This window comes from Brassica rapa, chromosome A10 (assembly GCF_000309985.2).
Source record: "Brassica rapa cultivar Chiifu-401-42 chromosome A10, CAAS_Brap_v3.01, whole genome shotgun sequence".
NCBI lineage: Eukaryota > Viridiplantae > Streptophyta > Magnoliopsida > Brassicales > Brassicaceae > Brassica > Brassica rapa.
In genome coordinates this window covers 15917030-15943465 of record NC_024804.2, presented here as the reverse complement: position 1 = coordinate 15943465, position 26436 = coordinate 15917030, and the positions used below count along the sequence as shown (strand labels likewise).

Here is a 26436-nt window from a genome sequence, read left to right as displayed (position 1 = left end):
CCAAAGTTATGTTTATATTCAGAATCTAAATTTATATTTTTTTAAATAAAATTTACAATAAAATTTTATATTTATATTTAACCTACCCATCGGCTCGACCAAACACGGTTTGACAAGAACTTTAACACATACATTTGAGGTTCTTGAAACTTATAAAGCTTATAGAGAAATTTAAATGATACCCACCGTTAGTGGAACAACCACCACATGCTTTACCCAACCAAGCCACAACAACCAGCTCTTATAAACGTTTTAGTCTAATAAAATGCCAACACATCTACCCATACTTCTTCTCAATTATAAATAAGATCGATAAACACAAATTTAAAATAACACATATAAATTGATCTTTGCTTTTTCTTATACTATTAAATACAAAAAAAAAAATTACAAAGTAATAGAATGGTTGTGAAACTATACGGACAGGTTACGGCAGCTTGTCCTCAAAGAGTCTTGCTTTGTCTTCTTGAGAAAGAAATTGAATTTGAGATTATTCACATCGATCTTGATACACTAGAGCAGAAAAGACCTGAACATCTTCTTCGTCAGGTAAACGTTTCATGTTTTTTATTCTAAATAGAAACACACCATTAGTATAACTAATGTTTCTTGTAGCCATTTGGTCAAGTTCCAGCCATAGAAGATGGAGATTTCAAACTTTTTGGTAACGATCCTAATAACAAATTTTAAAAACATTTATTGTTAGACTTGGTTTCTAATCATTTATGTAATGTATTTTGGTATTTTTGCTCAAAGAATCTCGAGCCATTGCGAGATACTACGCGACCAAGTACGCGGACCAAGGCACGAACCTTTTGGGCAAGTCTCTAGAGCACCGAGCCATCGTGGACCAGTGGGCTGATGTTGAGGTCGGTTACTTCAACGTGCTGGTACACCCTTTAGTGATGAACCTAGTCATCAAACCGAGGTTAGGCGAAGAATGTGACGCCGTTTTGGTCGAGGAGCTCAAAGTGAAGCTCGGGGTGGTCTTGGACATATACGAGAACCAGCTTGCTTCGAACCGGTTCTTGGCTGGTGATGAATTCACTATGGCTGATTTGACGCATATGCCTGCGATGGGGTACTTGATGCGTACCAACATAAACCGGATTGTTAAGGATCGGGTGAATATGAACCGGTGGTGGGAAGAGGTTACGGCTAGACCGGCTTGGAAGAAGCTTATGAAGATGGCTGGTTTCTGACTTAGCTCAAACTTATGATGATCCGAACAAAATAAGTTTCATATTTTCTGTTTCTTCTGTTTGTCTGACTTTCGTACGTTTCAATAATTAAATCAACTAGGGATTGGTCCGCCCTACGGGCGGAAGAGTTTACACAAAATTATTCTATATTAAAGTATATTTTAATTTTACAAAACATTTGTAAAATTATTTTAAATTGAAGAAAATAAAATAATTTGATCTCTAATTAGATCAAAATCAACGTTTCTTATAATCAAATATTTAAAGAAACCAATTTTTATCTTCTTTATTTTATAATTTTAATTATTATTTTTTACTTTTTAGTTAATTACAGACAAACACAAATAATTACGTTTATATATATATATATATATATATATTTGTAATTGATTATAAAAATAAGTTAGTATACAACTTTAAAACTATTTTGTTAATTGTTTTCTGCCTAATAAATTTAAAATGTTAGAATTCATAGCTTGCTGTGTATTTTATTAAATAATTTCGAGTTGATAGTATGAGTCTGAAGTACTCAATATTTTGATCTATATATATTTTTATTCTTGATTATGTAGGTTATGTAACTAATTTTTTTTCATTATCAAATTTACCAGTCTAACTTAATTTATATAGTATGCAATCTTGGTTTGATACAAATATATTTTTCATTAGTTTGACCAAAAAAAATCTCTTGCTAGACTATTACGTAGAAAAATGGTTAAGCTGATTTAGATAAGCAGATAACTAAAAGGTTTTCATTCCAAACTGAATGATTTTATTATAGAGAAAAAGTTTAGTTGAAATTGGCCAAACCAACGGAATGCTATTGTCCTCCAAACAAATTTATGAGAACCTGTTACAAATGAAAAATTAGACGAAAACCAAACTACCACACCAAAAGACCAAAACTTTATATTTATATCACGAGTGAAAATAAAAAAAAAACACGACCTGTTGTTGGAGAGGTCATTATTTTCTTTTATCTGTTGGTCATTATCACGAATGACAATAAATTCAGTCACTATTGGTCTGGCGAAAAAACTGAGATACATAGGGTATATATACAACACACTCGTGATGAATCTCTCCTCTCCTTTTGGCTTCCTTTCATCATACTCCAGCTTCTCTTGTTACTCCTGGACCTGTTTTATAAGTAGACAATCGATTTTTTACATATATCATATAAGATACAAAAGGTATGGATCAATAACACTTGGCCTCAAGAAATAAAAACAATAAATACATCGTAAGAGGAAAAGATCATACCCAATGGCCATCTCGAGGATAAGATTATCTTTATCAATCATGTGAGATGTCTTGGTGAAGACAGTGTTATGGTAGTAAGGGTTCTAATCAAAGAAAAGATCAAGCGTGAATCTTTTTGGTTCTTTAAACCTATTCAATTTGATATCTTTGAGATACTTGCGAGTTCATTCATCTTGCTTATATTTAGTATAATCATTGGAAATCCATCTAGAAAGAGAGTAACATTTTCTTTAAGAACATATCCTAATAACGAACCTCCAGACCGGCAATCTCATTGTTCTTCAGTGCAATAAGCCTCAAAGAACAGCTCAAGTGTGAACTCTTTTGGTTCTTCAACCTTTTTCCACTGGAAATCTATAAGATACTTGAGAGCTCATTAATGTCGCTTATTTATCTATAATCATGGGGAACATACATTAAGTGAGAATCAAATTTTCATAAACGAATCTCCTCACCGGCTATTTCATTGTTCCTAAGATGTTGCAAACTTAGTCACCAACATGTGTGTACATTATATAGATGATCCTAACAAAAAAATCTCGTTATCACAAAATAAACTAACACTAAATGCCTAGATGACAAAGCCAAGACATACCTTTTACAGTCTTTCATTTGGCGTTTCTCAAAGAGGATGCTCGAGTAAAAGACGAATGTGGATCCCATAACTTCATTATCATCACTGTTGTCATAACGAATGTGTTTTTATATCAGCTATAGTTCTGTTTCTGATTTCTCTTTTTACCCTGCCATTTGAAATATCCTTATGTATTTGGTATAACAAAGTTCACATCCATGTGCACTGAATCAAGCTAAAGATTCCCCACTGTTCAAAAATAATTTGGCTCTCTTTTATCTTTTTGATCAGATCAACAATCATTTACCTGATTCATCTTGTTGATGTAAACATGACTATTTTCCAGTGGAGATTACCTGCTAAGTAACAAAGAATTAGGCAAAATATCCAAGAGCTAAACGTAAACTAAACAAAAAAGAAATGATAATCTCCTCTAGTATAAGTTTGCCATTGTGACAACTATTCAAGCTTCCACTGTAACCACATTAACGTTGCAACATCCTTTAGAAGTAGTGACTCATTTATCCAGGTGGAATCAATTCAAAACTCCCTATGTTAGCCCTCACTTTCACTGTTGTCACTTCTAAAATACCCAAATACAGATTTTTAAAGTTACTAAACCTGTGGCTACACTGGCATTTAGTATCCGCATTCTTCTACTCCAGTGAGCTGTTTTTTGTTCGAGAAATTGTTGTATAGTAACTCCAACCTCTGGAAACCATTCCTGCAACCAAACAATGGTGTGAATATTTTGTTTCACATGAGAATCATTGATACACAAAAGACTCGTGATACTGAAAAGCATAACACAAAGAGAATGAAAAATTTGAACACATTAAAAAAATGGAGAAAGCATACGTGAGGGCTTGCAAATGGTCATGTACATCGCCATGAACATGTTCCAATCGAGGGCCGGGAGATTGGAAGCCATAATTCTTTAAGTCACAAAATATAAATTGGAAAACAGTGCAAACCTTTCACTAAAAAGGCTTCACCACAACCAAAAATTGAGGAAGGCTTTCCCAATGATTTTTTTTTTCAAACAACGATTACAATTCGTTCTTGAAAATAGATCGGTATATAAAGGAGGAACAAAGGGAGCTGGAACGAAATCATCAAGACGAAATTAATTGCTCGAACTAAAGGATGTGATTGATTGTGTAGAGGGGGATCAGTTTCTATGGAATCTAATCGGAGAAGACGAAGCGGTACGGAGATGACGATGTTTCTTTTGTCGTCGTTTACTTGTGTGATAATGAGAAAAGAGCTTACATCAAACAGATCTCAACTTTTAAGCCCACTCGCTGCCTGTTTGTTTAATATGGGCAATAATCAAATGAAGCCCAACCAAAAGCAAACCTGTACAAATGAAATGTTCTAATTGGCTAATTTTTTTAATCGACGTGGACAATCTAGAATTTCACCATATCTAACTTTTAGTATAGTATAGATTTACTTTTGAAGATTTTAATTTGTCAACTGGATGGTGTTTTTATATACGAAATGTTTCTATATTGATATGATAAAAGTATACTTACTATTTTACATTTTGTTAGATACAAACATAAATTGCTGGATTATTATTGTAGAACATTTCTAATAGCAGACAGCCTAATAAACATGAATAGGTATCGTTTCCGTTGTTAATATCTTATATATTAAAACAGAAGTTATGACTTCTTTTCATGTGCGATTTTTTTAGTTTGGACCATTCCTAGAAAATATCATATTTTACATAAGTTCATTATTATATCTTTTAATATCTTTATTTTTTTAGTTGAAATACAAATGAATATATTTAAAATGTTCTAACAAAATCTTTTTAAAATCTTCTTAAAATCTTTTTAAATTTACTTTCAAAAATTAGTTAGTTTTAATTTAAATTATCATAAAATATAATTAGAAATTAAAATTGAATATAGTTTTGGTTTATAAACGAAAATTTAAATAAAATGAAATTAATTAATTTTAAAAATACATTTACTAATAACTTTTAAAGATTTTGTTAGAAATAAATATTTATTTTTATTTTAATTTTTTCAAATTAGTTTTCTAATAAAAATCATGAATTTTTGATGAGTGATATTTTTATTTGGACCATCATTAAAATTTTATATTAAATGTATATCACTAATGCTAATATACATAATATTTTTAACTACTTTAATCATAATATATTTTATATCTTTTAATTTTAAAAAAAAAAAATTAAAATTCTAACAAATCTCTTGAAAAAGATTATAATAAGATCTTAATTGTCATATATTGAATATAAATATTTTCAACTAATTTTGTAATTAGTAATGAAATGTTACTAAAAGAATAAAATTATATCCTATTTTATCAATTTTATAATAATATCTATCATTTTAAAATAAAAATGTTATATTGAAAAAAATATGATAAAATTATTTTAAATTGATAAGTTAACCTATTTTATTTTCATAAATAAAAAATATTTATGCTAAAAATATAATATGTTGGTAGAACGGGTTAATATTAGTAAACTATATAATACATGTATAAAAATTTAACTTATCTTAAACTTTTTAATATACAGTAATTTATTATATAAAATTAATAAACATTATAAAATTACTAAAAAAATCTAGCGATTTGAATTACGGATCATGATTATAATAAATTAAATACAAAATTGTTTTCATATATGTTGTTTCAGGCATTAAAAAATTTAGTTTAGTAATCAAACGCAAATTCAATAAGACAAATATATAATAAGCAACATATATGTGATGATTTTAATTTACAGCATGAAAACTATAAAATTATTTTATTTGGCATAATTATACAAACATTTAAATATGTGAGTAGCATTAAAAATATATAATAATTATGAAAAAAATATTTATATATATAAATGTGAAAATATATACCCGCACAGTTGTGCAGGTGGAAATCTAGTTTTTGTTAATACGTCTTCATAACATGAGCAGGTCACATGAATCTCTGTTACTGTTTTTTTGAAATCAGTAACTTCTTTTTATATATCACAAAACTAGCTCTCCAACCAAAATATTCCTATTTTTCTTCAGTAGCCAAGAGAAATAAAATAAAATTTACTTTTTACATAGAGAAATAAGAATTTCATTTGGCCATTTATATGTATATATTAGTTAACATCATAAATTCGACCCTAAGCTTTTCCTTTAATCACAAAAGCCCTCTTAAGTTGTTCCTCTTGAACTTGGAGTCTTTAGTACTGATTTAGCATAAGCCAATGGCAGAGCTGCAATTTTCTTGGCTTTCCCAACATAAGCTCTCTTCGTAAAGTTGTTGTAATCATTCGCTTCAATCTCGTCCAATATTCTCCTGTACAATAGGAGAGATGCCCACACCTGAGAAAAAAAAATCAAACAGCCAAGCCTTGGGGGTTAAATCGATCTAAAACAAAGTTTCGGGGTAAAAACGAAATAACTACAAAACAAAAATGTAAACGGTAAGTTGCCCACTTACCGGCCATCTGCTAGCAGCGTCGAGCTCTGTAACACCTTTCTCAGCTTCGTCAAAGAACATTCTTGCTCGCTTAAGCTGCATTTTCATGAAGTTTCTCCATTTGTCAGTGACTTTTCCCGCGAAGATGTCTTCATCTGAGAGACCAGCTTGAGCTAACTCATCTTGCGGTAGATAAACTCTTCCTCTTCTCGCACTGAAAGAGATCAAAACCGGTTTAAGAATGAGATGTGAATCAAGAAACCGGTTTAGGTGAGAAAAAAAAGGACTCACTCTTCGCCAACGTCTCTGAGTATGTTGGTAAGCTGATTAGCTATGCCGAGGGCCAAGGCAGCGTTGTAAACACTCTCGGTCGTTGCTTTGGACTTAGGATCGATTCCCATAACCGGAACGCTCATCAAACCAACGGTTCCAGCTACATAGTAGCAGTAAAGGTAGAGATCATCAAAGTTCTTGTATCTGGACTTCCTCAAATCCATTCTCATTCCTTCTATCATGTCTCTAAATGGCTGCAAAAAAAAAAAAACAAATAAACGTTTAGAACAAAGTTTTATAACAATTTTCAGAGTAGATTTGGATGCGTGTGAGATGATGAGGCTGACCTGAATATCGACAGGGTATCTAGCAACGGTATCAGCGAGAGCAGCATCAAGCATGTCGAAAGGACGGCCACGGAATAGATCTTCTAACCTTGCTTCCCATCTATCTAACGCCATGGGAGTTATATGTGATGCATTGGGCCCATCTACCAGCTCATCAGTTCTTCTGCACCAAACTGCACAAAGAAATGGAGTAAAATCATCAAACTCACAACAACAAAGCATAAGAGAAAGCAACTTTTATTATATTTGACAGTTTTTGAATCCTTAGAACCCTTTGGATAATAATATACCAAAGCTTTATCACCCAACATTGTTCAGCATGAGTAATCTCCAGAGTTTAAGACTATTGGGCCCAAAAGGCCCATTAAAACCACATCAGTTACTAAGCTTATTCATTTATCATGGGTTTTAAACCTTAAGAGGATACAAATTTGGATGCATTAGTGTAAGTTTGGGTCATGGACTTGTCTAAGCTAGCACACAAACCAACTAGAGAAGTCTTATGTCAGCATGAGTGCAAGTCTTATGACTAAATGATTCATCTTGAATCTATTTTGGGGCATATCATTGTAAGCATCAATTCTAAAACAGTTTGTTAAACCATATGGCTCGTGTATTAACTCACCGTAGATAGCCCAAATCGCCTTTCGCCTCTCAGGTGTCATAAGCAAAGTTCCTGCAACATAAAACCATTAAAAAACTCAGTAAACAAACGAATAAAATACTTCATTACACACCAAAGTTAAATAAGAGAAACAAAAGAGATGCTAACCAAGATAAAAGGTTTTAGCATATTCAGCGCAAACTTCGCCGCAACGATCATAAGCTTCACCCAACAAACTCAAACTCCCAGGGAGAACAATATCCTGTGGTTTCTTCACATCATCAAGTTCAGGAGAAGTAGACCTGAGCTGTTTATTCACCAAAGCCGCTTGTCTAAGCACAACGTTGTAAACCTTCTCTTCAGAAGAGAGTGCTATCTCTCCTGCATGACTTGCTACTACGCTCGAAGACACAACACTCCTCCTGTAGCTCATTAGAGAGGAGGAAGAAGAAGAAGAGGTCCACGTTTTTGTTGTTTGCTTCCTCCTACCATTGTCCATTCTCTGACTCTGACAACGAGAGAGCACTCTAGAAGACTCTACAGCCCTTACCAACCCACAAGTGGTCATCGGGTCTGGATTAGGAGAAGAGGAAGCAACCCATAACACTGCTACAGAAGACATACTCGAGCTTCTTGAGATGAGAAATGGAAAAATCTCAACTTTTTGTTTACTCTGTTTTTTTCCTCAATAAGACGAATCAAAATCCCAACTTTGCGGTTAAACAGTAATGCTTATTCCTGCAAATGGATTAAAACAAAAACGAGTTGGTGAGAAAACGAGATCTCTAATACTCTATATAAAGCGAGAAAGAAGCTCAATCTCTTCTAACAAGAAAGCAAACAAAACTCAACCGGGTTCATCTAATTTTCAATCGAAATTACGGGATAATAAATAAATAAAATATCAAAAAGACAAAACTAGATTACGTTTCGTCGTGGTTATCATCTGAATGTATAGAAATGAACACCCCAAAAAAGAGCACGACAGTAGCAGAACAGTGAAATAGCTAACCTTTCGCTCGCTCTATCTCTATCTAAGAACAGACACGGTGAGACTGATGAGGAGGAGGAAGAAGGAGATTTTCAGACAATTAATTTAATCAAACTACAAGTAAAAAGGTTTGACCCATTAGTGTCTGAAAATTCTCCAGAAGTTTTAGTTTAGTTTTGCAAAAGGGCTTACTGTAATTATAGACAAAGTAGAAGAAGACGTCTCTTATCGCAAACTCTCCTCAGTCCTCACCCACTCAAAATTTTCTTCTCTTCTTCCTTTTTCTCTCTGTCTTTTTTCTTTTTCTTTGGGAATTTAATGAGAAGTCATAATATATATATATATATATATATATATATATATATACCACACAAGTTTTTATTTTATTTTTGTGTATGTAATTTTTTACTGGCTAAGTTAAAATGTCTACAAGCCCGTGTCACGTTTCAAGCAATTTTAAGGTCTCATGTAAAATCCTGATCACAAATCGTTTATTAATTAGACTAAATTAACGAATTTTAAACATGTACTAGATACTGACCCGCCCTTTCAAAGGGCGGGTATTCTATCTATTAAAATGTCATTTTTCAATTTTAATATTATTTCTAATTAGATAAGGATGTGTTTCAATATTTTATTATCTTTTTATTTTTATAAATTGTAATTCTAATTAGTGCGAGTATGTGTTTGAATAGTTTATTATCTATTATGGTATTTATATTTATAAATTGTAATGTAATTTATTTGTTATTATTTAAATTGTGTTTACACATATAGGACTGCAAATCCGTTGTTTGTTTGATTCTTAAATATATCACATATATTAATTTGTTTATTTCTTAAATGTATAATCTCAATAAAAATAAAACATGCTTTTTATGATTTTAAGTATAGATATTTTACACAAATTGGCATAATGGGTTAATATATTTGTTTATGTCTTAAATTTATAATCCCTGTATAAAAAATAAAACAATCTTTTTAATGATTTTCACTAAATATATTTTAAACAAAATGGCCTAATGGGTTAACAATGGTTCAATTTGGACCTATCGAATGGGCTTTAAATTTCTGTAGATCATTAAAGATATTAAAAAAAAGTAATGGTATGTTTTGTAATTTTTTTAAAAAATCAGGGGCATAACCCTAAGAATGATTCTGCTTTAATAGTATAGATGATTAATATAATACGTATTTGTTGGTAGAAAGGGGCACTGGGGGGTTTGGGTGTGGGCCGTGGGCACATGCCAGTTTGGGTAAAAAGGGATGTGTGTGTTGACATAAGCAAAGCATAAAGAGAGATCGCACAGATGACACGTGGACTCACACAGCCAATGGGAGAGAGATAAGCTTATCAAGTGCGGAAGGAGGAGCACCCAAGCGTAAAGTGCGCGACGATGCTTTTCCACGTGTCATTATGTAATTGGTACAGAGTGTATAAAGTTAGATTTCCGTCTTTGGGCCCCACCCACCCTCGCCTCTCTCTCTCTCTCTACCCTCGTTGGCAACTTGATCTCTCTCTCCTGGACCCAGTTACCTCTCTTTCGTTCAGAAGGTTTGTCTTTTTTTCCCCTTTAATTTTGTTTTTTTCTTGCTTTTTTTTTTACCTTGTGTCCATGTCGTCTTGTACGTATATTCCTCCGTATCTTGTGTGAAATATGCTGTTTTAAGTTCAATACATACGTAATACGTTGCTGAGAAACGTTCTTGGCTTAACTATAAGTAATAGTTGTGTAAACTAATTGTATTGAAATGTCAATCCAAATGGCGCAAGTAACTTTGATTGTGTTTTCGGCAGTATAGAATGACCAAAACGTCTTTGTTTGAGTCAGTGCTCACACTGATTGTTTTTTTCTTAGTTATATATACAAAAGTAACTGAATACAGTAACTATTAACATCATTAATAATCAATAACATCAACCTTATTGAAGCTTATCTCATCATAATCATCCCACACACGCAGAAGTCAGAACCATATAGCTTACACATTAGTTTTAGTCGAGATGCATATATAATCTTCAACAATAGATAGTTTACTAACTTTTTTCCGGCAGTTATTAACTTATTATGATAAAGATGTTTCAATCTTACGATATACATAACTAACTAAACACAAGTTATTTCTGGTAAGTGGTTGGCAACCACGTTATATCATTTAAAACTATTAAATCAAAATTTATGTAAACGTAACGAGAAAATCACTAAGATCTGATGCAATTCGCCAAACAGTTCACGTTCTAGAATTGTTTGGCGAGTGATGGAGACACGGTTGCAATTAGAAAACGTGTACCCATAAACTGTGTTGTTATCTTTCGTGGCCCATAAAGTTATATCCACGATTGGAAATTTATCGTTTTGTATATCAAGTAATATACTTAGGCTGAATAAATTAGGTTTTATTATAAAAAGTACCAAATGAATGGACCGTAGTCACCATTTATATGGTTGCATGGCTTGACACGTAGTGCTACTTAATGCTGCAAGTTTCTTTTCTTTCTTTGCCTCCCACGAATATTATACACATTGATGACGAGTTGTAGACTTGTTGTTACTCTAGTTTCTAAAATGGTCTAGAAAAGTAATATAAATACAAACAAAATTCGTTAATGGCTACGTAAGGAGTGAGTCAACCACGTACTTACTAAATGGACGTGCCATGTGGTATGTTACCATAGTTCCATTATACACGAATCGTTGCGAGTACATTTTACAACTAAACATAATACTTACCGATAAAATCTCATTGATTCGATAAAACTCTGTTGGTTTATATACAAACCAGACCAAAGGTTAAATCAGAAGATTCCGAACTTTAATTAAAGTGAAGAAAAGAAAAGTAAAAACTATACGATTGGCTCACTAGCAATACAATTAACTCAAATATAATGTACAACTATATAACTCAATCATTTCTTAACCTGTCACAGTTTAACGTATGAAATAGCTAATCGTCACTAACAATTTATTCGAAAAGATTTATTATAACATAATGGTTCGAGGACAGATAAAATAACATCTTTTATACCATGGTTTAGAACTAATAAAACATATATATAGAATTCCATGTTCTATATAAAGACTAGTGTTTATTTTAAATGTCAACCTACATTTTCACTTCTTAGATAGGCCGTGTACCTGAACAAGACGAACTGCAAAAACCTTAAGAATTGGATTTGATTAGGCCATAAACTTGCAGTGTTATTAACATTTTGTAGTCGTTTGGCAAAAGAAGGGGAGAAACATGATAAATTAACATACACCACAAGATTTGCCAAGTTACAACCACAAGAAACTGAATATTCCTTCCTCTGGTTCTGCAGATTCTTTGTACTTTGTTTTTTTATTTGTCACGTACTTATTTTGTCTTTAGTCTACGCCACTCAAGTCGTTTCGATTATTAACCTGTTTTCTCCACCGAAAAACCAAACCTTGTTAGGTATAAGTCTATGCATGTACCATTCACATATTGTATTGAGAAAATGAATCTCATGTACAGGTACTGTTGGGTATAGATTACATTCTTCCACAAGATCCACAGAATAGCTGATCTGGTCCATAACCATTAGAAAGAGACTTGGCTTATCTTACAGATCGTTCTGTCGATTCGACTCGAGATTGTTTTTAGCCGATTAAACGAGCGACTAAAAGCAGTCGACTCGACGTCTTAACATAGCGGCCCGAACACTCAGCCCAACGAGTCCAATAAAGAATGACGAATTAGGTCACCGAGGGACGACTGGTCGACTATATAAAAGCAGGTAGAGGCAATGAAAAAGAGATCTGAAATCAACCACACATAATTTCGACGGTTAGAACTAGGATCTCATTTCTCTTTCTTGCAGACTTGTATTTACCAGCGACTAGCTTTCGCCGACTTACTTTCTACCGCACATTTCCTTGTAAATCAAAACGTCTTTGTCTCGACCCACCCTCGTCTTTTCTTACTAGTTTCGACAGTTCTCAGTTCTAATAGATACCTAAGGTATGATTAGAGATTTGTAAAATCAATTTATCAATGCTCAAAAAGGAGGTCTGATAATTGTTTATACATTCATAACAAAGTAAAAAAAAAAAACAAGTACCTAGTATATAATCTACTGTTATATCTCAAATCAACTGCAAGTATGAATCAAAGATAGAAAGCTGAAGCCAAACATATGAGGACATCGGTGAGGATGAGACCAACAACGTCAAACACAAATTTTGGAGCAAACAAACCCCAAACCTGCAAGAATACGAGAGAGCAAGGTTTTTTAGTCACAGAAAAACAGCACAATAACCTTTTGGTCTGAGTGAATATTGTTGTGTTTACCATCAGATGTCTTCTATGGATGGTGACGCAGAGGATCGTAGCTGTGACTGTAGTCGCGGATATAACTCCGTAGAGCATGTACATCTGATGAGAATGAAAAGAAATATGACTAAACATCTTGTTGGTGAATGTCTATGATATAATTTACCAAAGATGAACCGTTATAAAGATATCTTACTTGAAACAACTGGCGGCGCTTTTCTCCATGAGTTGGTATGAGGAGAGGAAGTCCGAATACAGAAAGGATGATCGAGAATCCAAATGTTTCGATTGTCAAAAGGATGGCTTGTCGTATAAGCACAAACTCATCAAACCTGAAGAAAAGATGTAATAAGCAAAGCCGCCATCATATAGAAAGAAGACTGAGTCTATGAAACTTGGACCTACCCAACAAATGCAGCTCCATAGCGGAGACCATCAAAGGCACACCAATGCCCGCTGGCGAAAAACATGCATACAGAAAGAAGACTCCATTGCACAACACACACAGGATCTAGTTTTGAGTTCTGTCCATCTGATTTGGTTCTTCTCTCTACACCCTCCAGCCTCATAATACAATAGCCTACATACATTTAACTGCATGAGTTAAAACATTAATAACCTGATTTGACATCTTTGTTAAAAAGCTTAGAGAATGTAAAAAATACCAGCCAGCAGATATGCTAAAGCAAGCATTGATCCTTGCTTCCCAGACAAGAGCATTACTGGCGAGCTACAAGCAGATACAAGAGCGACAGTTCTGCTGCCCCAATTCTTGTCTTTTCCTGAGCAAAACATATGGCAAGAAGCTAAAAGGAAGAGCTGCACCAATCCGATTACATAAACCGTTTGAGGGATGACATTTCTTCCTCCAATCACTTGAAGAAAACCATCAAAACCAAATATCTTGCTCTCTGAAGCCCAGAGCAAAGCTATCAAAAGGTAGCTTAACATACTACCAACAGTAACATACTTCCGCATCCCCTCACTGTGTGTTTTAGCAACCGCTATGTAGAGTACGCAAATGAGTGCAGCTACAGATAGGATAGGTGCAATTTCAATCGCATATGTCAATGCAGGATGGTCTGGAGCTAACCCCAACATCCACGTCGGTGAGCTACTCATAAACTGAGACGTTGCAGCTTGCTTTGTTAACCCAATATCTATAGAAACTCTCAGAACAGAAACCATAGCAAGAAAAATAAAAGCCTGCAGCCAAAGACAATGAGAAGATATCATTACCTGACAAACCAAAAGTAACTAAGACATGTAAGAGATTAAACTGACTTCTTTCCGCATTGCTTTCCTCATGACCGAGTATCTCAGCTTGATAAGTCCAGTTGTTGCCAGGAGAAAGTTTGCTACTTTTCCTTCTTCCACTATTTACACAAAAGATTTTGTCAGCAGCTCGTATGATACCAAAAAAAAGGTCGAACCGTAAAATGACTTGAAGCTTACAAATATAGCTGTTGGAAAGAAAGCTGCAAGCACGGACCAATACGATAAAGAGAGTGAAAGCTGCACCAGTAGATAATCCAGAACCCACTGCTAAAGGTTTATTATCTCCATGAAAGATAGCAAGAGACTGAAGGATGAGTGATATAACCAATATCCCAAACCCAGTGATCATTAAACTCAGATTGAACTCTGTCCACTTAGACCGCGCAAGTTCGGCAACGCTTGAGAAAAACTTCAAATATGCAGCGATTTGCGCTTTAAGAGCAGATGTATTTGTACTGTCCTCGTTTCCATCGTTATCCATCAATAGGTGTTTGACAGAGTTAGACCAATGATGTTCGGCTGCAGAATATTGATCTGATATTCTTGACATATCATCGGATGAGAAACCAACAACGGATGAGTTTGAATAAACATCTATATATCTTTTCACCTGCATATAAATGGAGTCGAAAACGTTATGAAAAAATTTATTTTAATTTTTTCAAGCTGAACGACTCGTTACCTGCCAAGCATTCACACAGAGGACATTCACATAACTTTGCATCCACTCTTTAACAGCTGGTTGCTTAGTGTTATCTAAATTAAAGCTGCTGGAACCAAGGGCATAGAGCTCTGGGTTGACATGCCCAATGCTGAGATATGCAAATGTTAGAAACATTAATATACGTGAACTGAACTTTTTCCCTGAAAGCAGGAAGCAATATTTGAAAATGATGCTTACAAGGCACCTTCCGAAAGGAAATGATATTCCAAGCAAAGCTGACAATGTTGCCGCAAAATCAAGCTGCAGATAGCCCAAAACAATTATTTCTAGCGAAGAGGTTTGCATAAGAGGAAGAGGAAAGGTATCACACCAAGTTTGATACTAACCTGCTCGATGGAGCTGATGCACATCTGCTTCCCGTCCTGCCATAGTAAAATCACATTAATCAAATACATCAAAATAAATTCTCACTATGATCACTAAGGAATATGTTTCGAAGATAACAATTACCGGATCTTGTTTACAAGACGAGGTATCAAACTCAGGAGGAACCGAAGTTGTATGCTTCTTCGTACTCATGACAAACATGGTTGTTTCTACCTGTGATAGGGATTTAAAAACGTAAAGTTGGGCTTAAAATCTTGAAGCATAGCATATATATATATAAGAAGAAACCAACTTCTTACCTCTTCAGCAGTGCCTCCGCCATGATCCCCATTTAATGTCTGCCCATGGTCACCCATTACTATGAGCATAGTGTTCTCATGCACGCCACCTGGTCCAGCCTGGCTCTCCAATATATCCACGACTCTCTAGACGAGGCAAGTTTAGAACGAAAACGAAACAAGATTAATATAGCTCATGCTAATAAGTTTTTGCAAGACTGGAGAAAGCAAGCAAAAGTTAATGATAAAATGTTTTTTATTTTCGTTGCAAGCATACCTCTATAACAGTATTATATTGCTCCAACTTATTAATCATCGGCATCGAATCCACTCCAAATATGTGTCCTGCATGGTCCTGCAAATATTAAACTTAACCGAATCAAAGAAACGAATGGCTACATGACAAACGAAAAAAACAAAAAAAAAAGTAGCTGACGGCATACCACGCCAAGAAAATGCGCAATCAGAACATCCCAATCATCTTTGTAAAGTGTTGGGAATAGGTGTTCAATGCATCCATTGTCAACCTGTAATATCACACAGTCTAACACTTTAAAAAGGCTTTATTCATTCAGCCAAGCTATCAAGGAAAGAAACATACCAATAACAAGAATGACTTACAGTATCCAGGTCTTTAACATTGAAAGAAGGAAAAGGATACGACTGTTGAAACTGATTAGGGAACAACTGTGTCCAAGTATCATCACCCATCATCACCAACCGTTTCCCATTTAGCACTAGCTACGTATAGAGAGAAGAACACATTCAACTTAAAACTGACATTACAAAACAAACACTTTTTATTTAGAGAAGAAGGTATAAACTACCTGATTAATAAAATTATCCTCAACAATAGCAGGAGCACCAAAACTGTTGCCAACATCGACAAAAGTAGGCAACCCTCCCGTCGTCAATCCCTACAAAATTCAAAGCTAGAGATATCACACTAACACTATGATTTTGATGCAAAACTCTTAAAGTGTGTACCTTGAGACGCTGCAGACTGGTAGTAGGAGGATCAGCAAAAGCCTTAAAGATCTTAGCAGACGATTCGTTACCAAAGGCAAGGTTCTGCAAGACTGTTAATTTGTCCATCCACGGCTTTGCTTCTAATCAAATTACAGAATCAGCTTTGTGAATTATACTCGAAGATTCATTTACTAAGTAATGTTTAGCTTTTCAACTCACCTGGGAAGAAAGCACTCGGGGCTAAGAAATCGATTCTGAGAGCGTCCAAGACGATGATCACCACGCGATCTACGACCGGTTTGGTCCAACATTTCGTCTGGTTATGATTGGAGTTTGAGTGATTATTCGAGAGGCAAGGAGAGAGTGAAGCGTCGGAGCATGTGCTGTGGAAAGGAAGCTCTGTTCGGGTGAGGAGGAACCCGCGAGTGAAGATGAGAATGGCGATGGAGTGGATCAAGAGAAAGGCTAAAGGTATCAGCTTGTTGTTTCGTTTCGGATACGTCTCCATCTCCGGATCGGATCCTCGACGGCGGTAAAATTAACGAACCAAGGTGATGACTGATGAGAATGTGAAGAAAGAAACGACGTCGTTTTGCCGAGTGAAAGTAGGCGCGTCTAGTTTTTTTTAGGACAGGTCGGTTTAGAGACTTGGCTTCTGTCCCTGTCCGCCCGGGTTGAGAATAATTACAAGTTTGTCCCTGTCCGCCTGGTTTGAGAATAATTTCAAGTTTAAAAGGACAATTTTAAGTTTGTAACATGGTTCTAGTTAATTAGATTTTCATTATTCTTTAATTAATTTTGGACGTTTATTGTTACTCAACATTAGTTTTATTATCGTTACCGATTTTACTACGGTTTGCGTCTCTATTCAGCAAAACATGTGCACAATTCCACGAAAAATATAAAATATATAAAAAAAATGTCAAAAACAAAAAGCATAGTTCCCTTGCAATTAAATAAATTAGAGTTTATTTATTAAAATAAGTAATTAGAGAGAGAAAAATATTTGGAAAATGCGTCATGACTGTGCAAGCAGAAATTGCATCCGAACATGTTTACATTTCATTCGATACATCTGTTCATATACTTAAAAATTCATCTCACTTGCGGTCCATGTCCTCAGTAACTGGAGCAACCTAGAAAAATTTACAACCCTGGCCGGTAAACTCGTAGATCTATATACTCAAACCATTTATGTATTTGATCAGAACATATAGTTTTAAGAGGTACGAAAATACTGAATTTGAGTATAGTTAATTCGATTCAGGTTAAAACAATTACGGTCATCCAATTTTCTTCAAGAAACAGTCTAATCCATCAGTAAATACAATCAACATCCAGAAAAGAAACAAAAACTTGCAAGACTGAAAACAACCGGGAGACCATTGTTACATAAACCGAAACTTCATAAAAAGTAAGGAGAATGGATCAGAACATTGGCTTGATTTCCTCCGAAGAGAGAAAATAATAATCGCTTAGCATAATCAGATTCGATCATTTGGGGAAATTGTCATCACCTCCATATCTGCTTTAACAATAGCGTACCACTACCCTATATTCTTGATTTATCTAGCACATCCTAGAAATTTTCCAGGATAACATAAGCTCCAACAAGTCTACGACACTAAATATCACATATTAGTAAAAAAACAAAACAATTAAAAATTAAGGAGAATGGATCAGAACATTGGCTTGATTTCCTCTGATGAGAGGAAATAATAATCGCTTAGTATAATCAGATTCGATCATTTGGGGAAATTGTCATCACCTCCATATCTCTATTAGTATAAATATAAATAAACTTATCAAACAAAAAACGATTACATTAAAAAACAAAGGAGAAGGATCAGAATATTGGCTTGACTTCCTCTGATGGGAGGAAATATAAATCGCTCAGTATAATCAGATTCGATCATCTGGGGAAATTGTCATCACCTCCAAAACTCCTTCATTAAATGTTGAATCTTTCTTATTAAGTTCAAAGGAAACTACATGAATCTAAGAATATTAACAAAAAAAACACATCAATTTAGGAGAAGGATCAGACTAATTGGCTTGACTTTCCTCTGATGAGAAGAAAATTCTATTCGCTCAGTATAATCAGTTTCGATCAGCTGGGGAAATTGTCATCACCTCCATATTCTCCCTTCTACACATTTATCTACAAACCTAATAAAATTTTTTTATAAAACAGTGCCGGAAAACTACTTTCAGACAAGATAATTCCACATCTTAGGCTGTCTATATGAAAAAAAATATATAGAGAAGATTTTCCCTAAACTGCAAACTCGTGATGATTGAAAACACGCGAGGTATTTTCATATAAAATCAAAACGAATAGCATAAATAGGGAATTACTATGGCGTCAACTCATACGCAACGAACATAAACAAGAACGGTGGTAATCAGTTAAAGTGACGCGAACAAGAAGAACTAAAGAACAGAGAAACAGATCTAAGCTAGGTTCCAAGGTAATAGAAGTCGACGGCTAGTTTTTATGAGAGATTGAGGTTTTAGTCGAAGGTTATTTATACTGCCAATGAGTGTGGCTGATGCCGTAAAACCCTAACGCGCGTGTTATATACGTGTTTCGTAATTTAAGTAAATTTCTATCGGGTCCTCATATTTTGTGCGGGCTTAAGTTAAGTGGCGGAGACTTTTAATTATTGATATTGTTTTCCTTTTTTTTTGTGCACAAATTTTATTATAAAAAGCTCAAAAAGCAACGTTTACAATTGAAATAGAAAGTCCCGTAACTAAGCTCGACGGTAGAACAATACTAGAAAACATTACAAAAGAGCTAGAGATAGAACATATAGGAAGGAGTTACGCTCAGCGAAATGAAGAAACCCAAAGAAAAACTTCAATTTTGATCCCGAAAGAACAATTGATAGTTGAAAACGACGTTGATACACCTATAAAAGCGGTCGGAATGATGATTGGCAAGAACTTTAGATTAGAAGCTTCAGAACTGTAGACAACATTGAGAGTACGAAGTCATAACTGACTTGATTTCACGCTGAAACAAGCACAATCAGCTTTAAACCCAACAAAGCTTACCAAAAAGACTTGGTGAATCTCAAGCTCTAACTTCACCTCCAAAGAGGCGCTTAAGATGAAGTTTGATGACAGCGCTGATGGTTTAATTGGGTCCAAACTTCAAAACTCAACATTACCGTGTCGAGCCCAACGATTTGTAATCGTAAGAGACATAAACGTACAGTCATCACTCTCATTCAACCAGAACGTGTGTGAACAAACATTGGATAAGAGGTAAAAAGCTTCGGAATAGTTGGGTCTCCGTGCAACAACTCCGGTATGAAGGTCGCATAGTTGACTTTGGGAAGAACCGTCGATGCTTAGGACCGCGTAATGTGAAAGTGACACAGCGGTGATGGAGTTAGAAAATCTGGCGACTCCACACTCTTGGGCAATAGTTCTTTTTATTTTCTTAGTTCAATTATTACTTTTATGTTTTTAGTTCTTGCAAAGCAAAGTTTTGCAAAGTCCATATCCATAGATAGATTCTGAGAAAATTACGAACAACGTAATGGATTATGTTTAATAGGTTTTTTCTTCCCAATAATATTAAACTAATCACAATGATAATCAATCAATATTGCAATGTAATAATGTATATATAGTATACTCTCTTCTTTTAAAATAGAATTAGACAAACAAAATAAATAAAATCAGAAAATAATTGGAAAAGACTGGTAATAATGTTTTGCAACTAAACTAATCTGCTTCAGTTTCATCTTGGCAACATTTTCAGCCTTCCGGAACCAAGAATCCTTGCCTTCTTCTTCGGTAAACAATCTTCTATCTTCATTTCCTCCGACAAGATTAATGCGAACTTTCAAAACCTGCGATGGTACGACTTGATGATACAAAACTTGAGTTGTTTGACGTGTGCAAATGAGCATTTTACGGTCTACTATATTCTCTTCTTCGACCATTCCGGATCCTGAAGAGTTTAAAGTTATGTTTGACTTGTCGGTGTCTTCTACTCGGTCTTCAAACGAGAAAAACTCATCAATCTCTATGTTGTTGAGTGTACTGGTCTCAGATCTGCCTGTAATAGTAGTAGAATAAATATATAACTACTCAACATTTATACATGGTCTCGATTCTGCACTTAGAGTTCTTATATCATACCCACCAAAATATTCAATATCTTGATCATTCTCCTCAAAGCTTGGCAAAACCTCTACGTCTTCTGCGAAACTCTGCTAGGAATACATATATTAAAGCGGACGTTCATGCCAGGGTTTAGACTTTAGAGCATATAATATAAATGACTAATTTACATTACTGGATATGAGATATGATGTTAATTACCTGATTTAAAGATCCGTTAGACATGTTCATCCACGTTGAGTGTCCAGCACTGAGCAATTGTTCTTCGAGATTTCCAATGTGTATTAAATGATCATCACCGTTGCTGTTATACAGCTGGTTGCGGTTACTTGTAGCGAAAGTAAAGTCATCGAAACCACATTGACCGCTGTTCTGATTCATCCCATTGGAGAAAATGCTGGTCGGAACAGGCGTGTTTTCTACTTGCAACGGTGGCATTGACATTTGATGTTGCAACATTCCACATTCAGTTTCTGTATACACCTATATACACAACATGCTAAGATAAGGAGTTGATCATTCCATATAAGCTTTAGAATTATATTAACTAAGGTTACCTTAGCTTTAGAATTATATTAACTAAGGTTACCTTAGATTGATTGAGGTATGGTCCATAAGGAGATTCGTAATTTGAAAAGCTTGGAGCCATGTTTTGTGACAAGTATTGCGACCGGTCATCATGATCACCGAATGCGTTTCCAAATATCGGCTGGGTCTCGGTAACGTTATTGTAAGGTAGAACTTGATGTGTATTTGAACTTATTTCAAGATCCGAACCAACGTCAAAACTTGAGCTACGACTTATATTCGAACTCGTGTGGGCGTAAGGCTGATGATGCTGCTGATGTTGATCTCTTGGTTTCCCTTCGATTATTATCTTCTTGAAAACGCGGCAAAGTGCATATGCATCCTGAAATTATTAACATCATCAACTAAAGTTTAGTTTCAAACGGGCTTGTCTAATAAATAATAATAAAGTACAAATATATACTTTAAGAGCAAGTTAACTGATTGGTTGGGTTAGCTAGTCAACCTGCATGCCGAACGCAGTAGGTTCGCATTCGGTTTCATCGAGGCGATATTCATGCATGACCCAACCAGTTCTAATACCGTGTGGGGCGCGTCCACGGTAATAAACTAAGGTTTTCTTGGTTCCTATGGCTCGATCTCTCAGACTCACCCGCCGGTCTTTGCCGGTGGCTTTCCAGTAACCGCCTTTTGTTGCTCGGTTTGTTCTTGAACCATTGGGGTACTTTCTGTCCCGTGGACTGAAGAAGTACCATTCTTGGTCTTTGCTCGGAAGCAACGACTTCCCTGACAATTTTTATCGGTAGTTAGTTTCTGACGACAACAATGATTATATATGTTATACAAGTTTGGATAATCCATCTGAAATTAAAAGATTTACAGTTTCCGAAGATACAAACCCTAAAGTACACACACAAATAAAGGCAGACTCATAAAAGGCGTGGTGGTCCATCAGAGTTTCTTTTTTGACCAAAAGGAGTCCAACAATTCGGTTGCGTCTGGTCTAATCAATACTACTGCAATACTATGACTACATATATATTCGTTGCTAACATTTTTTTGTTTGCATCTAAGATTAGTATATTTTTAGATAAGCCAAACCGGCAGATCCAATCCAAACTGATCTTTAAATGATAAAATCAATGATGTCTCGATGTCATCTGTAGTTTTATTATTTTAACAACCCCAGAGATAAGTTTGAACCTAAAACCAGAACCTATGCATACTAAAATTCAATTCATTTCACTCATTATTCTTCTACCTGGAAAATAAACGAACAAAAACTCTGATGGAATACCGATTAGTTGCAAAAGGAATTGCCAAGTGCACTAGATCTTGGTTTGAATTTAATGTTAGTTAACATATTTTTTTTATAAATAGCATATTTAATAATAAGATGTAAATAGATTATAGATGTATATGAGGTTAACGTGTATATTATGGGTTTTCTTGTCATCGTTATATTCTTATTCTTTTCTTCACTCTATGTCTTGAATCTACATTAAACCCTATTAAGCTCTTAAGCTAGTCAGCTAGAAAAGGATCTTGTACAAAATCATATATTGATAGATATATTGATTTGTGATTAGTCACTAATGTTCTTATAATTTATTACCTGGCAAGTCCCATGGTTCGCACTTGTAGAGGTCTACTTCAGGGATAATTTCCAGCTCTATCTCTCGACTGTTGATCTTTCTTTTGAGATAGTATGTGATTAGTTCCTCGTCCGTTGGATGGAACCTAAAACCAGGAGGCAACGAGACCGGAGCCATTGTATAACTCTTCGACGATATTGAAACCTGGATTCAATATCGGTTTATGTAGTGTGCGACAAGACTTAACGAACGGTCTTGTTAGGGAACAAAGACCGATCGTATTATACGTATATAGGAAAGGTATAACTGAGTAAGAGATACTAGAGAGGTGGAGATAAATAATACGAAAGACTCAAGAGAAAGAAGAAAGAGAGAGAAGACAAATGTTTTGTGTTATGAGGGCTTGAACGGTGTAGGTTTATAAATAAAGAGGAGAAAGACAGATTTTCTTATAAAATGGCTGAAAAGTAAATAATCAAAGGGAGAGGATGTCACATTTGGAATGAAATAACAATATAAAACTATAAAGAAAATACCCAATTGGTCCCATCTTTTTCTTGATCTCTTTTTGTTTTCTCTTACACAGATTCTGATTCTCACCATCGTTATCTTCAAGTTTGATAGATAGGTTTAAATATTACCAAGAAAGCTTTTGTTATGTATTCACAGTAGACCGGTCCATACATACATAAGGAAATTAAACTGCGAATGAAAATTTAAATAAATGATTCATTCATTATATTTTTTTGTGGATTTTGAACATACTGTCCATGGTACGTGGTTCTGGGATACCGGTTAATTTTCAAATACATGGTTTTTGTATAAAACTATACAAAACATGTCACAGTTAAAATCGGCATAATGCGAAAATGTGTTTCTTCATCTAAGAGGTCTCCTAAAGTATTCCATCCTTCTCCAAGTGTTGTCGGTTTGGAATGTTCCAGGTGGCAGGACATCGTTGGGTGCATGGGGAAACGAATATTGGCTGAACCAATAGAAACTGGTTTCAGATCTTTATGTTTGGCGGCGCTTCTAACTGAAATAAACTGTCTCATTTGTAATATCCCACTTGCGAATCCTTTAGTCACTTCGTGATTGCCGCTGATCAATATACAATCTCAATCACAGCTATTCTTTTTATTACCGATCCCGAACCGAATCCTTAGCTAATCCCAAAGTGGAGCAACATCTCTCGTGAACTAGTTAAAAAATCATGTATTAGCTAGTTCAGTTATGTTCGTTGCGTACTCCACAGAGAACATGTTGCACTATTTGTCCATTTACAGTGACATAAGCATGTAAATATGCAACACACGCAATTTAGCTTTTTAAAACGCAAAATTTGTAGATAACGTAGCTCTGATTTTACATCATCGATCGGTTGAAGTATGATCATTAATTGTATTGGTTATTAGTGGCCATTCTCGAGAAATCTCTCGTGTCTAATAATAAATCAAGTTTGCCATTCTCATTGCCCCGTCATCAGATCATCGGTCAATGACGGTCATATGATAAATTTTCTTCTCATTCACTCGTTTGCTACTTGCAAGTTACAACGCCTTCCTCATTACTTTCCACTGATTCTTTATTTTTTAAAAATTTGTATTGTTTGTTTACTCCTGATAGATGCACCTATGCCGCTGCTATTGAAAACTTCATATGTCCTTAACTGTCCACACTACTATGACATTATGAAACACACCTAATGATAATGAGACGCAAACTCGTTCGTTCATGAGCATGTGACATCTAAAACCAGAATGAAACACATGATACTGATATATACAAACGCTCATATAGTATGCTCATACATGGAGTGTGAATATTTTACACATTATAGTATCACATATAAAATTTGAAAGATAAAGAGAATAACAAGTTGGGGGCTCCACATGGTAGATCATGTGGGTCCAACTTGTGATCATGTGAAGAAATCCCTTGAGGCATTGATGGGCCAACCCCAGCATCGCTTAACAGCTTTTCTCATCATCATAATCAACTTTTATGTCATTCTTCAGATTCCTTATTCTAGATCTATATCCAATTAAACATTTAATTTATATATACACATATATTAACATTAGCATACAAGTTTAACGTACACACATATAATAACAAATTGTTCATACCCTTCTTTACACTTTTCCCTCACATGAATCCATCTTTTTGTTCTTTACTTATTCATTTTTGGAATTTACTTATTCAATTACAGATATTTTTACAGGTACTCCTATAGTATATAATAAGCATGAATGTATATTAAATTCCCAAGTTGAGATCATGAATTATTTACAATAGTTATTATCAAACAGAAATTCATTTGGAAGCAAACAGAAATTATGCATAACAAAAGAATTATCATTACACTGATACGCGTATATGAGACAGACTATTAGTATAGAATCCTTGAATAAGAAATGTATTTTGAACAAAAAAAAATACAGTACCAAACAAAGTGTAAATCTATTCTATTAAAACAGTAGTGTGACCCATTGATAAAAGTTATGTCCAACAATTATTTCAACAATACATACTTAAAAAATACTAACTGCACCAAAATATATATTATGGATGTAACCACTACTTTACTTGCATAATAATCGGGATAGCATCAAAATCAAAATCGTCACTCAATAACTGCATCTAAATATCAATTATCAACGTGTCTTTGTATAAGACGAACATCTGAGGCAGTTTAATGCATCTAAAAATCAAATCAGTATTGAATGAACATTTTATGGTTTACAACCCTGATTTTCGGGTCTATTTTGATTCATTTTGTGGGTACAACTATTTTTTTTTATTAAATAGGTTAATAACTCAAAATGTTATTAAATGCAAGAAATAGCTTGATTCTGTTCAAATTTGATTACACATTTTAAATTTCTATCAAATACAGTAGAACCTCTATAAATTAATACTCGATAAATTAATAATCTTTATAAATTAATAAATTTTGCCGATCTCAACTTGGACCGGTTGAAAATTTGACATAAATCGATAAAATAATAAGATAATATTTTTTAAGAAAATTCTATGTAAATATATGGTCCCATTAAAATTATAAATTAATCATTTATATGTGTACCTACTTTATATAAGTAAGAACCTATTATTATATTGTTGTTTTTATATTCACAATGAAATTATCTTTATATTTATTTAACACTTAATATATTTTTGATGATAATTAGTGATATTATATCTAAAATCACATTTAAGTTATATGCAATATATATTATATACACCAAATAATATAATAAAAGTAATATAAATATCAAATTTCAAAAAATAACAATTAATTCTATACACTAAAATCAAATATTTTATTTTCTTAGAATAAATATATCTTAAAATAAGAAATATAAGTAAGAAGTTTTTTGTAAATTAATATCTCTATAAATTAATAAAATTTCAAAGTTTCAATATTATTAATTTATAGAGGTTCTATTGTATATTGCATATCATTCAAAACCCTGATTACATATTCAATAATAAAAACTATATTCATTAGAAAATTATGTTTACAATAATTTTCACAAATATAATGTGTATTTGTAACATTTAAATGTAGATACACAAGCAAACAATTAA

The 26436-nt window shown here is 34.1% G+C and overlaps 4 protein-coding genes, 1 long non-coding RNA gene and 4 other non-coding genes across 24 annotated transcripts; 1 reads left to right on the top strand and 8 right to left on the bottom strand.

Moving 5' to 3' along the window:
* Positions 1-189: 189 nt before the first annotated feature.
* On the top strand, positions 190-1341 carry LOC103846264 (glutathione S-transferase F12). The gene is made up of 3 exons (XM_009123160.3): positions 190-549; positions 616-664; positions 757-1341. The coding sequence occupies exons 1-3, from the start codon at positions 403-405 to the stop codon at positions 1200-1202; spliced, it is 642 nt and encodes a 213-aa protein (XP_009121408.1). The 5' UTR covers positions 190-402; the 3' UTR covers positions 1203-1341.
* A 599-nt stretch (positions 1342-1940) lies between these two features.
* LOC103846263 lies at positions 1941-4476 on the bottom strand. 11 transcript variants are annotated; one of them, XR_004452269.1, is made up of 5 exons: positions 3898-4469; positions 3661-3763; positions 2466-3395; positions 2151-2341; positions 1941-2052 (listed from the first exon to the last, which is right to left on the bottom strand). It is a non-coding gene; the product is annotated as an uncharacterized LOC103846263 (long non-coding RNA). The 11 variants fall into 11 exon arrangements; XR_004452268.1 differs by lacking the exon at positions 1941-2052 and having other exon boundaries at positions 2087-2990; positions 3061-3208; positions 3347-3395; positions 3898-4472; XR_004452272.1 differs by lacking the exon at positions 1941-2052 and having other exon boundaries at positions 2087-2990; positions 3061-3144; positions 3347-3395; positions 3898-4471.
* A 1550-nt stretch (positions 4477-6026) lies between these two features.
* On the bottom strand, positions 6027-9064 carry LOC103846262 (phytoene synthase, chloroplastic). 3 transcript variants are annotated; one of them, XM_009123157.3, is made up of 7 exons: positions 8729-9002; positions 7885-8454; positions 7738-7788; positions 7113-7285; positions 6784-7019; positions 6514-6706; positions 6027-6395 (listed from the first exon to the last, which is right to left on the bottom strand). In XM_009123157.3, exons 2-7 carry the CDS (start codon positions 8336-8338, stop codon positions 6225-6227), a joined length of 1278 nt encoding a protein of 425 aa, XP_009121405.1. In that variant the 5' UTR covers positions 8339-8454; positions 8729-9002; the 3' UTR covers positions 6027-6224. The 3 variants fall into 3 exon arrangements, with proteins under 3 accessions (XP_009121405.1, XP_009121407.1, XP_009121406.1); XM_009123159.3 differs by having other exon boundaries at positions 6148-6395; positions 8900-9064; XM_009123158.3 differs by having other exon boundaries at positions 6148-6395; positions 8644-8893.
* Positions 9065-12697: 3633 nt separating this feature from the next.
* LOC103846261 (GPI ethanolamine phosphate transferase 3) lies at positions 12698-18548 on the bottom strand. Of its 2 annotated transcripts, XM_009123155.3 has the most exons (19): positions 18515-18548; positions 16799-18347; positions 16598-16719; positions 16438-16527; positions 16232-16351; positions 16054-16137; positions 15888-15965; positions 15632-15757; positions 15456-15545; positions 15332-15367; positions 15190-15245; positions 14964-15093; positions 14459-14891; positions 14288-14379; positions 13669-14209; positions 13409-13583; positions 13200-13335; positions 13022-13105; positions 12701-12934 (listed from the first exon to the last, which is right to left on the bottom strand). In XM_009123155.3, the coding sequence occupies exons 2-19, from the start codon at positions 17085-17087 to the stop codon at positions 12839-12841; spliced, it is 2778 nt and encodes a 925-aa protein (XP_009121403.1). In that variant the 5' UTR covers positions 17088-18347; positions 18515-18548; the 3' UTR covers positions 12701-12838. The 2 variants fall into 2 exon arrangements, with proteins under 2 accessions (XP_009121404.1, XP_009121403.1); XM_009123156.3 differs by lacking the exons at positions 16799-18347; positions 18515-18548 and having other exon boundaries at positions 12698-12934; positions 16232-16347.
* Positions 17893-26083, bottom strand: LOC103846259 (NAC domain-containing protein 86). Of its 3 annotated transcripts, XM_033281517.1 has the most exons (7): positions 23188-26083; positions 22863-23148; positions 21753-22033; positions 21309-21629; positions 20921-21202; positions 20742-20808; positions 17893-20654 (listed from the first exon to the last, which is right to left on the bottom strand). In XM_033281517.1, exons 2-7 carry the CDS (start codon positions 23017-23019, stop codon positions 20272-20274), a joined length of 1491 nt encoding a protein of 496 aa, XP_033137408.1. In that variant the 5' UTR covers positions 23020-23148; positions 23188-26083; the 3' UTR covers positions 17893-20271. The 3 variants fall into 3 exon arrangements, with proteins under 3 accessions (XP_033137408.1, XP_033137407.1, XP_033137409.1); XM_033281516.1 differs by having other exon boundaries at positions 22863-26083; XM_033281518.1 differs by having other exon boundaries at positions 20413-20654; positions 20738-20808; positions 22863-26083.
* LOC117129439 lies at positions 18003-18102 on the bottom strand. Its single transcript, XR_004453088.1, has one exon. It is a non-coding gene; the product is annotated as a small nucleolar RNA Z103 (small nucleolar RNA).
* Positions 18254-18353, bottom strand: LOC117129438. The gene has a single exon (XR_004453087.1). It is a non-coding gene; the product is annotated as a small nucleolar RNA Z103 (small nucleolar RNA).
* LOC117129440 lies at positions 18421-18520 on the bottom strand. Its single transcript, XR_004453089.1, has one exon. It is a non-coding gene; the product is annotated as a small nucleolar RNA Z103 (small nucleolar RNA).
* On the bottom strand, positions 18616-18718 carry LOC117129441. Its single transcript, XR_004453090.1, has one exon. It is a non-coding gene; the product is annotated as a small nucleolar RNA Z103 (small nucleolar RNA).
* Positions 26084-26436: the final 353 nt, after the last annotated feature.